Source organism: Catharus ustulatus, chromosome 3 (assembly GCF_009819885.2).
Source record: "Catharus ustulatus isolate bCatUst1 chromosome 3, bCatUst1.pri.v2, whole genome shotgun sequence".
Lineage (NCBI taxonomy): Eukaryota > Metazoa > Chordata > Aves > Passeriformes > Turdidae > Catharus > Catharus ustulatus.
The window spans coordinates 83,530,011-83,544,322 of record NC_046223.1 but is presented as its reverse complement, the minus strand read 5'-3'; the positions used below and the strand labels follow the sequence as shown (position 1 = coordinate 83,544,322).

General features: G+C 39.0%; 1 protein-coding gene across 1 annotated transcript in view; it reads right to left on the bottom strand.

Moving 5' to 3' along the window:
* UBE3D (ubiquitin protein ligase E3D) overlaps positions 1-14,312 on the bottom strand; it is an 81,266-nt gene that overhangs the window by 19,982 nt on the left and 46,972 nt on the right. The window contains exon 9 of the mRNA XM_033054454.1: positions 13,494-13,632. Within this exon, the coding sequence (XP_032910345.1) occupies positions 13,494-13,632 (139 nt within the window). The remainder of the gene's footprint in view (positions 1-13,493; positions 13,633-14,312) is intronic.

The window sequence follows — 14,312 nt, the reverse complement described above, 5'->3', positions numbered from 1 at the left end:
ATGAGGAACTTTCAGAGTCTGCAATAATTATTTCTGTACAATATATCCAAGCTGGCTGGTTTATTTCATTTGAAGGCCAGTTCTGCACCACTGAAGCCAAAGAGAGTTTTGATATTAACTTCAAAGGTTCAGGGCCTTGCCTACAATGTTGAGTTATCAACACAAGAGCTTCGGGTGCATTTCTGTAATACCACACAAACTAATTAAAGCAAAGCTGCTACCACTGAGGGACCCACCCACTAGAATTTTTAAGCTTACAAGATGAGAAAAAGGCTCCTAAGTCTTCAGCTGGACACCCTAAATGTTTCCTTACTTTGAAAAAACACTCAGTATTTGTTCATTTGAATGAGAACTTCAGGTACAGTAAATTCACGAATACAAGCCGCACGGAATATAAGCCGCACTGCTGGTGTGTTGGCAACATTGTTGCCTTTGTAATAGATAAGCCGCACCCAGGAATATTAGCCGCACTTTAGTTCGCAGCGAACTTTCACAAAATCGTCATTTAGTAACACAATCGCGGGATCGCTGGGCTTACTTGGCTTACTGCCGACCTCGGAAACATTGTTTCCAAGTGAAAAAAAGACACACCCTTTATTTACAAGCCGAAAAAAAGACAGGAACAATAGTGTGGTCATTTTGCGAGCATTCCCAATGGATCCGCGTTGCCTTTAACAGTCGCTCAGCCGCGCGGGCAGGCAGCTGAGCTCCGAGCGGAGCCACATCTCCGTCCTCCGTGCTGGCACAGGAGCGGCCGTTGTAGCCCTCGCGGCCCGCGGGGGGAGCGGCCCACCCGTTTTAGCCCTCGCGGCCCGCGGGGGAGCGGCCCCGTTTAGAGCCCTCGCGGCCCGCGGGGGGAGCGCCGCTCTGGCCCATCGCCAGCCCGCGGGGGGAGTGGCCCCGTTTTAGCCCCCGCGGCCCGCGGGGTGAGCGCACGCTCTGGCCCTCGCAGCCCCCGCAGGGCAGCGGCCCCGTTGTAGCCGTTGCGACTGCGGGGGGAGCGGCCGTTGTAGCCCTCTCCCTGCGGGCTGAGCAGCTCCCCCAGCCCTCTCCCTGCGAGCCGATTGCCCGCTTCATCCCTCTCCCTGCGGGGAGAGAGGGCTCCCCCAGCCCTCTCCCTGCGAGCCCAGCCAGTCCCGTAGCCGCACAAGACTGAAAACACTTTAAAAAGTACAGAGAAATATCACACACTTTTATCGAACTGCCGAGGTAACTCACCCCGATAACAACCCCCCGCCCCTCAGTAACGCCGCCATCCACAGGCAGGCAATAAGCTGTTCTCTGATTGGTTCATCGTCGGAACAACGGGAAACCATGGATTTCAGACTGTTTTGGCTCGGGACTGGACCAGCATGATACTAGGTAAGGGCAGACATCACATTTTTGTCCATAGATTAGCCGCACCGGACTATTGGCCGCATTTTCGGGTTTCCACCAAAATTTTAGTCTTCTTGCTGCGGCTTGTATTCGTGAAATTACTGTAATTCAAATTCCTGGTAATTTTATTGGAATGGTGAAAAACTGGACTGACAAGTCACTTCTGCATAAACAGAGTAGCATATCAGATTAAAATAACATCTTTACATGAAATTCTTTTTCTGTGACTTGCATTTTCTTCAAGATGATTATCGTGTAAAAAAATATTATGGGTTGTTTTGAGAATCATTTTGAAAGATTTGATCAGGCATTCAGCTGCTTTGTAAATTATCTGAATGTAGGTTGTGAAAGGAGTACAATCCAACAGTGACACTGCACTTTAAGAAGTATTATGTACTTTAACCAGTATCAGTATTGTTGTAAAAGAGTCCCACTTGACTTCTTCATTGTTTGTATTAGGAATGCATGCTCTGCCTTTGCAGGAAAGGCTTATATAAAATGATTAGCTACAAAGTGCCACCAGGGTTTTCTCCAGCTTCTGAGCTACACTTAAAAATACATAAATACTGTCTTACTTCTGACAGCTCCTTTAACTAAATTACAGGAGCACAATCATTTCCAGGTGGAATTGGAGCTCTGTTTCATCTAAATCTAGTGTTGTGGATACAGCCTTGTTGAATGCTAGAGTCCTCAGAAGATGATCTAATTACCAGGCAAATGGGAGAATGGTCTCTCCCCAAACTCCTCACACAGGAGTGGCATAAAAATGTAGGATAAGACTCAGTATGTCTTTCAAAATCAATCTTAGCATTGAGCCATATAGCTCAGACATGTAAAAGCTTACAAAACAGAATACACTAAGTTTACAGCCATTATTTAGTCACATTATACATCCTACCTTAAAATAGAAAAAGCAGTCACTTAATGGAATATATCCTGAGGACAATCATGCAGAATAGACATTTCTGATTAATTTAACTAGTCACTAGCTAGCGCTCCACAAAAATGCAGCTGAAAATGAATTTCCTTTCCTGTGCAAGCAGAGAAGGCAAACTGAAATATGAAGGTTTCTGTGTGTTCAGCAGACTTTTTTTAAATTTTTTTTTTATTAGGAAGTAAGGTTCATTCTACTTTGCTACAAAAAAAGGACATAAAGCCCTGTTGTTCCCCTCCCAGCCTCAGTTTTTCTGTCTTACCTGAAAAGATGCAAATAAAATTAGGTAACTGTATGCATTAAAAGTTAGTTTCTAAACAGGGAAAAGGTGCAAGAATTACAGAGCTGTCTACCCATAAATGGCATGGAAACAACAAACTCAAAGAGGTTAACAAACTGGGAAAAACAAGACCATGATAGAATTTAACTTCTGAAAATCTGGCAAATGGTGAATGAAACAGACTTTGCATGAAAACATGAAATAAAAAGTCAGCAGTAGGCTCTCTGGTGAGTTCAGAAAGAAATATGTTAGTTAGTCACACCCCCCATTACACAATAATAGCCTTTTTTAATTTGGTGGGACATATGAAAATAGAAAATGTGTCAAGGACTGGAGCATCAACAACAAGAAAGCCTTTTATTTAAAGCTGAGTTATGCAGGTATATATTTATTGATAAGAAGCAGAATGAGGGTCAGCAGTACCAGTCACAGAAATTGAGAACATCTGAACAGTACAATGTTCAGTCATTTTCAGAATGAAAATGCCAGGTATTGTGGAAGAAGTGGACTGAGTAGCCAAAATAGTCAGTATGATTAAAATAACATCTTCCATTGTACAAGTTTTCGGCAAGATCTTTTCCACGCCAAGGTGCTTAATACTTTTTTTTTCCTTCTATTTTCCATATAAAAACTCAAGCTCACTAAAAGCAACGGAACAAATACAGCTCCCTAATCTGGTTTCATCAATCCACAATGCCACAGCTCACAAAATAATAGAGACTGGGAACTAGTGCTTTAAAAATAGTCTCTTTCTCTATATACCATGCTTTGTAGTTCACATTAGCTATATATGGATAATTCTTTTTCTTTTTTTCCATAAGGCAGAATCACTTCCTATTTTACTTGTCAAGCTTCTGGGAGACAGATGAAGAAACTTTAACCAAAATGCCTGGCAAAAGTCCAAACAAAAATCACATTCTGCCCACCCAACATTCCCTGTTGTCTCACTCACTACGCCATCTTCAGGCTTCTGCAAGTTTTTCTACATATTGCTAAACAGTTTGCCACGTTTTCACCTCAAACGCTTAACAGTTTTTTATTGGATGCTGAACAGTCTCCTTATTTCAGTAGGTTGCGTTAATGCTTGTACACCGTTTTGCCTCTCTTTCTTCCCACAGGAGTATTCAAAATTTTATTTTAGGAGCTCTATAAAATGCATTGGCTGAGATACCTGCACACACTCCCATGTGTAAACCAGCTTCCTTTAATTCAAAGGTAGTGGAGCTATTACAAAGGAAATACTCACACAACCGATCTTTTTTACAGATGAAAGCAGCAAACAATTTAGAGATGACAATAATAATCTCTTCCTTTTTTTTTGCCAGTCCCAATTGTGTTGATGTATGTCAACAGCAACATCGCCAGCCTACTAAACCGGTGAGTTGGTCATGTTATCTCTTACACTTCCATCAGGTCTTTCCCCTGCCCCTGAACAGACAGTGAGGTGACCTGCTCCCCCATGTCACATTTCTGCCCATTCTAACTTTCCTAAAATCCAAACAGTTTTCTTCCTTAAGAAGCAGAAGCTTTAAAGCAGTACCATTTGTCATCAGAGCCACCACCCCTGGAACAGACCTGTGATTTAAGCACAAAGATTTAGAGCACAATACTGACATTGCAACAGAATGATGGAACTTCTGCTTCTGAGGGAAGGCAAATTGTGTGTTTATCACTGGAGGCATTACTGACTTCTTCACCAAAAGATCCATTCTGGACTCATTTTCAACTGAACAATAAAAAGAAGAGAACTTAACAGCCCTCTTCCTTTTTGTCCACCATGTACCTCATCACAGTCAAGCCATCGATTCAATTATTATGCCCTGGTTTACAGCCTTCTGTATATTTGTCCATTTGTCTCCTTGAAGACATTATTACTGTTTCCAACTCTTCAACTTGTAACACTCCCGAGTTGCTCTAAGTGCCTTGGCAAGCTGACCTGTCTGTTAACAAAATGCTAGAATTTACTGACAGCCCTCCCTCAGGATTCCTCAAAATCCTGTAATCTGTGATAACATCATATCTATTCCGGTGATAACATCATATCTATTCCAGCCTATAGCTGAAATCTAAGAGAGTTGTTTTCATCCATTTTAAAAGCATTTTTAAATCTACTAAGAATCATCCTTATATTTTATTTTTTTTTCTGCAGAGCTTTCTGGACTCCTCAAGTATCTTCAAAGCTTCTTTCCAGACTCTAAATGGAAATGAACAGCATTGCAGCTTTCCATAAAAACACACATTCACAAAACGCATGGCATAACAACATGGACTTCTAGGGAAAATCTCCATTACAGAATCATTGTTATCCAATGACTCAGTATTATTTTAAAGCAAAAGAGTTCTTTTGTAGCTGATAATGTGATTTCTGCACATTTTTAGCTACAATATTGACACTTGCACCTCACATAAATCAAGCTATCAATTGTAATCTAGGTAGAGCTAAAATTATCTTAGAGATGCCAAGGTTTTGGAGAGAAGCAGCCTTATACAAACCACATTGAACATGTATTCAGTTGTGCACAGGTCCTAAATATATCTTTTGAGCAGAGCTTGTTTCTTAATTAATAAATAGGGATGGATTTTCTAATAGTATATCAGACCTCCCACAAGACTTCCTTATATATATATATATTCAGGTACATAAAACATGGGTATTTGCCTTTTACACAGTGTGGGTGCCTATTGATAAAGACAAACTCTCAGTTTCTGTTTAACAGTATTATTGCCTACACAACTACTCAATCATTAGGACATAAAAACTACACTTTTAGATTTCAGAGTTACCTGGAAAAATCAGAAAGTTCACAATAGATGAAAACCAGGGGGAAAAAAAAGAGTTGCACCAATCAGGCATTTTCATTCCTAATTAGTTCTGTCTTCATCCTTTCAAGCAGTTTATTCACAGGCTATACCAGACCATATAAACCAGATCCCTGCAATTAATTGTACATTCATATCTAAATGGTAAATGACTGTATTGGTTTTGCATGGCAAGGTTTTGGTAGCAGGAGGGCTGCAGGGTGGCTTCTGTGAAAACTGCAGAACTTCCCCCATGTCTGACACAGCCAACGCCAGCTGGCTCCAGGATGCACCCACAGCTGGTCAAGGCTGAGCCCATCAGGGGTGGTGGTTGTGCCTCTGGGATAACAGACTTAAGAAGAAGGAAAAAAAGCCTGGTTAACAATCTGGGAGAGAGGAGTGAGCACATGTGGGAGGAACAGCTCTGCAGACTTTGAGGTCAGTGAATAAGGTAGAAGGGAGGTGCTCCAGGCAATGGAGCAGAGATTCCTCTGTAGCCTGTGGAGGGAACACTGTGCCAGACCACATGGATGCTTGAAGGATGCTGTGACCCTGTGGGAAGCCTGCATTGGAGCAGGCTCCTGGATGGACTTTGGATAGAGGAGCCCAGACTGGAGCAGGTTTACTGGCAGGACTTGTCACCCCATGGGGGACCCACACTGGAGTAGCCTGTTCCTGAAGGACTGCACGCCGTGGAAGGGACCCACACTGGAGGAGTGGAAATGTGTGAGAGTCCTCTGCCTGAGAAGGAAGGAGCAGCAGAGACAATGTGTGATGAACTGACCATAACCCCCATTCTCTCTATCTTTCCAGTGCTAGGACAAGTTGTCAAAAAAATTGAGAATACAGTCCAGCCTGAAAAGGGAGGACGTGGGGGTAAATATTTTCAAGATTTGGTTTTTACTTCTCATTATCCTACTCTGATTTGACTGTAGCAAATTCAACTCATTTTCCCAAGTCAAATATATTTTGCCTACGTGTATAAGTCAAACATGTTTAGCTGGTGAGTGATTTCCCCCCGTCCTTTCATTGACCCATGAATCGTTCATTGTAGTTTCTGTCCCCTGTCCAGCTGAGGAGGGGAGTGATAAAGCAGCTTTGGTAGGCAAGCCAGGGTCAAAGCCCCACAACGACATATTTGAGCATTTTTCTAGGAAAATTGCTTTGAATTGTATTACCAGATGCTTATGTAGCAGCAGCTTTTGCCATATTCTAGGCAAAGAGAATTGCAGCAGAAATGAGTTTTCTTCTAGAAGATCTTCCCTCTCAAGCAGCAGGAGACCATAGCTTCAGAAGAGGCACTTTCCTGCATACTACATATTCACTGCTTCTTACTTGGAGCTCATGGTTTTTTTGTAATTTAATCTACTTCTGTTTCTAAGTGGCCAGTTCACTCTCTCTGAGCTCCTCTTAACTGGAGAACTACCTTGGAAGAAAAGAACCATTTACCCATTCCAAGAAACTGATGACAAATTTTGAATCTCAGTTTAGGGCCACTGCTGTCAAGGTTATGATTTCCCACCACAGGCACTGAAACAATCACAAAATTTGTGCTTCCACAAGTAAGCCTGACTTGCATTTTTCCCATTCATTGCTTCAGTTTAGGTTTGCACATGATTGATTCATTCTGTTTCAGGCCAATATAAATGGGCAGCTCCTTCCCATTAGAGGAAATGTAGCCATGCCACATATTAGATAAGGGGAAATAATACCTTTCCATCAGAATATTCAAAGCAGCCACAGATATCACAAAACCATAGTCTAAAAATGTGAGCCTGTGCTGCAGATATGGATGAGTCATATAGGCACACATAAGGACAAATGAACACTGTTCAACAAGCTCCTGCATATACAGAGCTAAACAGTTTTCAGCCAGTAGACACTATGCTTTAATAAAGTGTATGCAGAATCACTATGAAACATTTTTGGTACAGATTCAACAAGGATGTAAAATACTAATTATAGTTCAATTAAAGAATTGTTCCCTCTGAGACTGAGGTTAACAACAGAAGAAAGGGATAGTCTCAGTGAGCAAGACATACACCTGAACACTCCAGAGACGCTTTTAAAAGATAGTTTACAGGTGAACACCAAGTAAGATAACCTGAGCAACATAATATAAGTCAACTTAATATGAAACAATTAAGTAGCAGAAAAAATAATTTCTTAATTAAATATAGAAATCTCTATAGTTCTGCAAAGAAGTATTCAGATTTGTCACTGAAACACTAACTCCTAAAATCATTTGCTCTCAGTAGCATTTGTTCATAATTTTATTTTTTAACTTGCTCATGCAGTTTAATAATTTTTTTCCTAATTATTCTGCAGTGTTTCAATATATTTATTACAGCTCTTATTAAATGTAGACAAGCATGAAAGAACTCCCAAATATGCACATTTTAAGTTCTTTTATTTGAAAGTCACCGAAATATTTATACGTATATTTTGCAGAACTACATCTGCTTTCATATAAAAGGTTTGTGTACTTCTTTCCTGTTTAAAATAAATAGTTGGAAATTAAACTTTAAAAACTTACACCTAGTAACCACAAATAAAACAGAAAAAAAAATGCATTCTGTGTCATGGTGGAAATCTATCTGAATTAGTCAAAATTACAAAAAGCACATCAGAGGCACTTTTATATTAGCCCGCAAAAATCAAAACATTTTTATTTTGGGTAAAATCTGAGTAGCCAAAGGAGGCTGGCACTAAATACTCCGTGTTTGTTCACTGTAGTTTACATTATGTAGAACTGGTCAGATAAGAAAAACAAACATGACTGTATTTAAACAGAGATTGCAACGTATTTACAGTGGCTACCTCATAATAATGTTAATGCAGAAGTTTCAGAGACATAGGCAGCTAAGAGCCTGAAAGAAATATTTTTGAAAATTTGTACAGTATCTAGGAACTCATCCTTTGTCTGTGAAATACTATAGAATATACATATTCAGACTTATAATTCATTTTGTGGGAGATCTTCACCAGGCAAGCAATAGCCAATGATTTTAAAAAATGTTTGAAGGGATAATAAGCCATTTTAACTGCATAAATTCACTTATTTACTTTTCCTTTCTAGCATAGCTTAATAAAATACACAATATTTTGAAAGCCATTTCTTCACTCATTGTATTTTCTTTTCTTGTATCTTTGTCCTGTCTTTGCTGCTGTTAGACAGTGCTCCAAAGGAGTGGAATCCAGCTTAAAAGAATATGTGTATCTTCTCTAGCTCCAAATGCCCAGAACAAATGGAAGAGCTGAAAAGATTTTTCCAAATTTTACTCAGCTGTTAGCTTCAAAAAGGACTGTCAGAAGACACAGGTGCATCTGTTATCTTCAGCTAACTTCTTGCAATAAAACGATTTTGAAATCGCTTTTCATATATATAGAGACACATAAAAAAACAAAAGTATCAATATTAAAAACCACCAAGTATCAAGGGACACTTTAGTTTGGACCAAGTATAGACCTGAGAGACAGCAGAAGTGTTATATTTTGTTTTCCCCTGACCCCTTTGATACTCATATACTAGAGGTATTAAACTATTAGGAATACTGTATTTATTCATTCTTATATTTTCTGAGCAAACTCATATTCTGTATTTCTAAACCCGTTGCCTTTAGCAAATTTCCTGCACTGTATTAAGAGACTAAATGACAGAGAACTTGACAGGCTGTTTTGTGAGAACAGTTCTGTTCTGGGTTTTCCTTCTTTTTTGAAAGCAAAATAACTGCAAATGAGTTTTTCCTTTAGAGACACCACTAGGGACTCTTACTGAAATGGTAGAGTGGAAGAGTGGACATTTTTTTTTTGTTTTTTCTTAAACGGAGGCTTCACTTCTCTTAACCAAAGCAGACATTGTGCTGAAAGCTACCAGGGGTACTGGGTGCAGCTCCAAAAACTATGAACAGCTATTTGGAACAAAATTTTGAAACAGCTCAGCAGTTTCTTAATCACAATCTTCCTTCAATTTCATGCAACTGCAAAAGTACAAATAAAACCATGATCTGTTTAACTCTGAAAACTGTTGTTTACAGTCTGTGGCCTTATGAATAGTGCTTTGATAGGTAAAGCAAAATGCCTGGTTTCCCACAAAAACGGCAGTGAGAGAAAATGTGCTCAACAGCCCCATACATCATCATAAGAATTCAATATCCAGGACATTTTCACTGTTCACTGTGCCTGAATGCAGAGAAAGATGAGATAAGGTTTAGAAAAAACACAGCAGAGATTACTTGTCACTTTAAAGCATCTCCCTGTGTTAACTGTTTTGTGCTGTAGGCTCTGAAATACCAACAGAGCTTCTGAGACTGTGCTGAGAAGTAGCAGCTGAGCAGTTCTGTGATAAAGTACATGATAACTCAAGTGGGTGCTAGCTACAAGTGTTTGCAAGTATTAAGAATAATACACAAAGTAAAGCCCAACCATTGCAAAAGCAAAGGGTTGACAGCTCAGGTGGGTGGACAGCCATGTAGATTGAGTGTGTAATAAGGTAACACAGCTTTCCATGCAGTGTAATGGAGCTGAAGACAAAGTAGCAAAACAATGCTCAGAGCAAAAGTAAACTAAAAAAATTAATCTTTTCTAGTAGCAAACTCCTCTCTCCCTTCTTACTGCTTTTCTCATTGCTCCAGGGTAAGTATCAAGTGCCTCAGTCAATCCTATTAACTTGATCTGAGACATCCTTAGTATGGGTGAGGGATTACAAGCCTGGGAAGGTGCTAGTCATGGCTTAAAAAACGTGTTCTCCAGCAAACCCAGGAGCTGCCATCAACCAGCAAGAAACAGTCTATCCACTTTTGTCCTTCAGAGTTTACAGGCTCAAGCTTCCCTATGATTTAACTCTCTCTAGTCCACCAAAAAGCCCCTGCAATTGTTCAGGTAAAATGAGAGATGAGCCAAAGACAACCTAGCATCTAGGCTCAACAGCTTGGGAAACTTATAAACTGGCTGTAGTGAGCATCTTAAACTCAGCAGAGCTATGTAGCACAGCCTGCTCCTGCTCTTCTTTCCCAGGCTCCTCTACCAACATAAATCACACAGAAAGATCTTTACAGGGTCAAAACAGAATTGAAAAGTGATTTCAAATATTATGTTACTAAGCAGTAGCACACCAATGGAAAGTAAAATGTAATTTATGTCTCAGCACTGATACAGAGTCTGCTAAGCTAGTCCCAGAGAGTACTTCTGGAGCACAAGGCAGAACAGAGTTTATTACAGATTATTAGCAACTAAGCAGATTTCCTTTGTGTGCTTTCTACAGCCTAAGCATCAAACAATGCAGATGCATACCAACTAAAATTTCGGTTTGTCAACACTGCAGTATTGTAATATAATTGGGAGAGAGGGTAAATACATTCTCAAAAAACACAGATGTGGAGATAATTTTTGGTTACCTAATTTAAAAAAAAAAAAAAGGATTTTAAAAGCTATCCTGACAGGGTATCAAGAATTAAATGGTAACTTTTATTACATTACATTAGAGCTGCCTGTTAGATAAATTTCCAAATACGGTATGAAAACATAAAGAAAAACACCAGCAGAAAGCAGTGGTCCATTTAACTCCTCATCACATGTCCAACAGTGGAAACACACATATATGAAAGGAAAAAACTCTGGCACTTTCTGGGGTCGTTTTATCCTTCTAATTCCTCCAGCATTCAGTTGTAAGAGCCTGGCCCCTGTTGAACAAGATTGCCACTGTTCCATTGAGTAGATAATAGGGAACTCTGCCATTATTTCCAGTTCAAATACAAGTTTTATTGTAATACAGAATTAAAATGTTTTAATTTTTTCTAGATAACTGCCACATTAAGGTCTACCACAAAATAAAGCGCAACTAGTTTTGTCATTTTGCCATTACTCCATTAAGATACATGAAATACCAGTTTTCAGTCAGTGCCCTTTTATTATTCCCTTTTTGGCTCACAATCTTCACTATTTTGCATGCAGTGTGATCTTATGCCCAGGCAGTAGCACAATTTAGTATCATTATTCAAGCTCTCTTCAGATCTTGCCAACTTTTTCCAAGAAAAATACAGAAAAACTAGGATATGTAATTCTAGTATTCGCTGAACATGAAGAAGCAAGCCAGAAAAAAACTCCCAAAACAACTATAAGGCTGGCAGACCAATATAAAGTATCAGGGAAAAGCTTGGGCAAACTTTGTTTCTGCTTCATGGATTCACTAACTGAGATCCAAACAAGGTTTATAAGGATAAAAATAAATAAAACAGTATTTTACTGGACAGTGTTTGCCCTCTAGGACAAACACTTGGTGATATTGACTGTCTGCCAAGGAGAGTGACAGTTGGAGTTAGAGAATTTTATCAAAAAGCTATTTTCCTTTCCTCCCACTTGCAAAAGAGAACATTATCTTAACAGAGCAGGTTTCTGAACTTGGGCTTTTCAAAAACTGCCAAGTGTGTTGCTGTGAAAGACAGGACACTGTCACTTCGCCAACTTTGGCACACAGGCAGGAAAAACATGATCTGTGCAGGCCAGTGCTCAGTAAATGAGGTTAGCAAAGCACTGCTTGCTTTCACCTGTTCCACAGAAATCTGCAGTTGAAAGACCATGGCCAGAGGGTCTCCAGGGAATGCATGGGGATGTCCCACCCTATGCTTCCAGGTCCAGTACCATGTACCTCTAGGGCAATGGTTTCTTCACAGAGACTGCTTCACAGCTAAAATTATCCAGGAGCAATCATGCACAACCGTGCAGAGTGAGCCAAGGAAAAAAAGAATAGTCTGATGTTTTGTGTACTCCGAGGTAAAAACACCAGTTGACAGACATCTATCACTTCCTACCTCTACCCCATACACAAATCAAAGGGAATCCCAAATACACAACGTGGGACTGAGTGTGCACAGAAACAACACAGGACATATAGCCTCAGCATACAGGAAGAGACTCCTATTTAACCTGTCATGGGTAGAGCAGGGAAGACTTTACCACAGATTACTGGTAATGTGAGAGACAAGGCGTACATCCTTTTAGATCCTCTTAGGATTAGGTAACCAAAATGTTCACTTCCGAATAGGAAACAAAGACTACTCAATTGCATGGATTACTACTGCTAGCCAATCCTTGAAATTTATAATTACTTCTATCTATTGGCATCCAGGAGATTCTTCAATTTTATGGACTCTGAATGTACAAGCCAGTAACAATTCTGACATTGGGTATTCAAACAACATTGAAGCTATCAGTGGCTGCTGCTGTACCCAAGTGATCACCATATACAGATTCCCTGTTTCCAAGCACACAAGATGCAAAGTGAGAAACAGTGCAGGTACCTATTTCCTAAAACAGGAATTTTCAGCAGCTGTACATCAGTGTAATTCTATTAAAGTAAATTACTTGATATTTTTTTACAACCTTTTTTTTTTTTTTTGCTTCAAAATCTACATAAAGACTATTTTTTTCAGTAAACATAACTCAGGAAGACTAATTAGACATGCCTTAAGTACAAACAGGAAATATGGACAAATAGAAGCCACCTGATTTTATGTTAGAAACTGTTAAGGACACTCAGTCCCACTAAGATGATGATTCTTTTATAGGTGCCAGAACAAACAGGGACTCAATACACTTCCTGCTCAACAGTTGGTTGCTTTAGATTTGCATCAATACTCAGGACAGACTATGTTACTACAGGGGAAGACAGAAGCATCATAAAAAGGCTGAGTTGCCATGCCATCATGAATTCAGTTGTCTCTACTGTGTAAAAATCATACTGTCCAACCACATTACAAAAGAAATAAAAATCACAATTTCACATGCCTGCAACTGTGCTTCATTTGGAAAATTTCTGTCTGCTGAGAACTTCAAAGTAACATTCTTCTGTATGTTTTCACCACCAGAAATCTTTATTTTTTTTGCTAAGGATTTTTTTTAAGCCCACAAGATTTTTTTTTAGAATTATTCTAACTACTACAGCCTAAGTTTGATGAAATTTCTTTAAATTTCATCACTTTAAACTATAATAAACTGTCTAAAAATCCAATGGTATTTTCCACCTCTGAAAGGGTTTATTGCCCTCAGGGATCTCTCTTTTTCCAAAAGTAACATTGTCATACTGTAACAGAAGCTGTTACTTACCTGAAAAGAGTTCATGCATCGAAGTGAAGGTGGCAGAGATGTGGTACTCAAACCCAGTATCAACAATAATTCCAAACATGTTTCTGATGGAAACTTTAAAGGATGAACTCCCATATCATTTTCCCATGCATCAGCAAGCCTGTAGAGTTAAAAAAATTTCCTCATTTTCTTAAAATGTATCTAAACCGTAAGTTCCAATTAAGCATTAAAACTGTGATAAAAACTGTGATAAAAAATTCCTTTCGTATTTTCCCTGTAAAAGTCACACATCAGTGTGTTTTCCTGAAAAACATGGTATATTTAGATAAAGTGCTTTCTTAACCATACCACCAATATCTATCAAAAAATAAATAATGTGAAAGGAAAACTCAGCATATTTTAGAAAAATTCACTCATGTTTTTAATTCAAAGTTTCTGAACAAAATTTCATCTGTCACTGGTAATTTCCATTATATAATGATTTTACACATAGAGTATTCATTGCAGTACATAATGCTTCCACTTTTAATTTTGTTTCTAGAAAGAAAGATTCCATTCAATTCTGAAAAGACAGGAAGTCGGACATGATTTTCAATACTGATGTCCATGATGCTCACTAGAAACTTACTAACAGTCTATACCAAGTAAAAAATCAATCCCAATTCACTTTATAGATTTTTTCTTTGAATGTATTACAAGATTTAAGATTTCTATGAGTTACTCATAAACACAACATTCTAGAAGCATATTCCTATAAACTCTTCCCACTATCACATGCTAAAGAACAAGATTAGTTCAACAAGATTTACTCAAAACACAAAGGTATTCTGCTCCCTATAG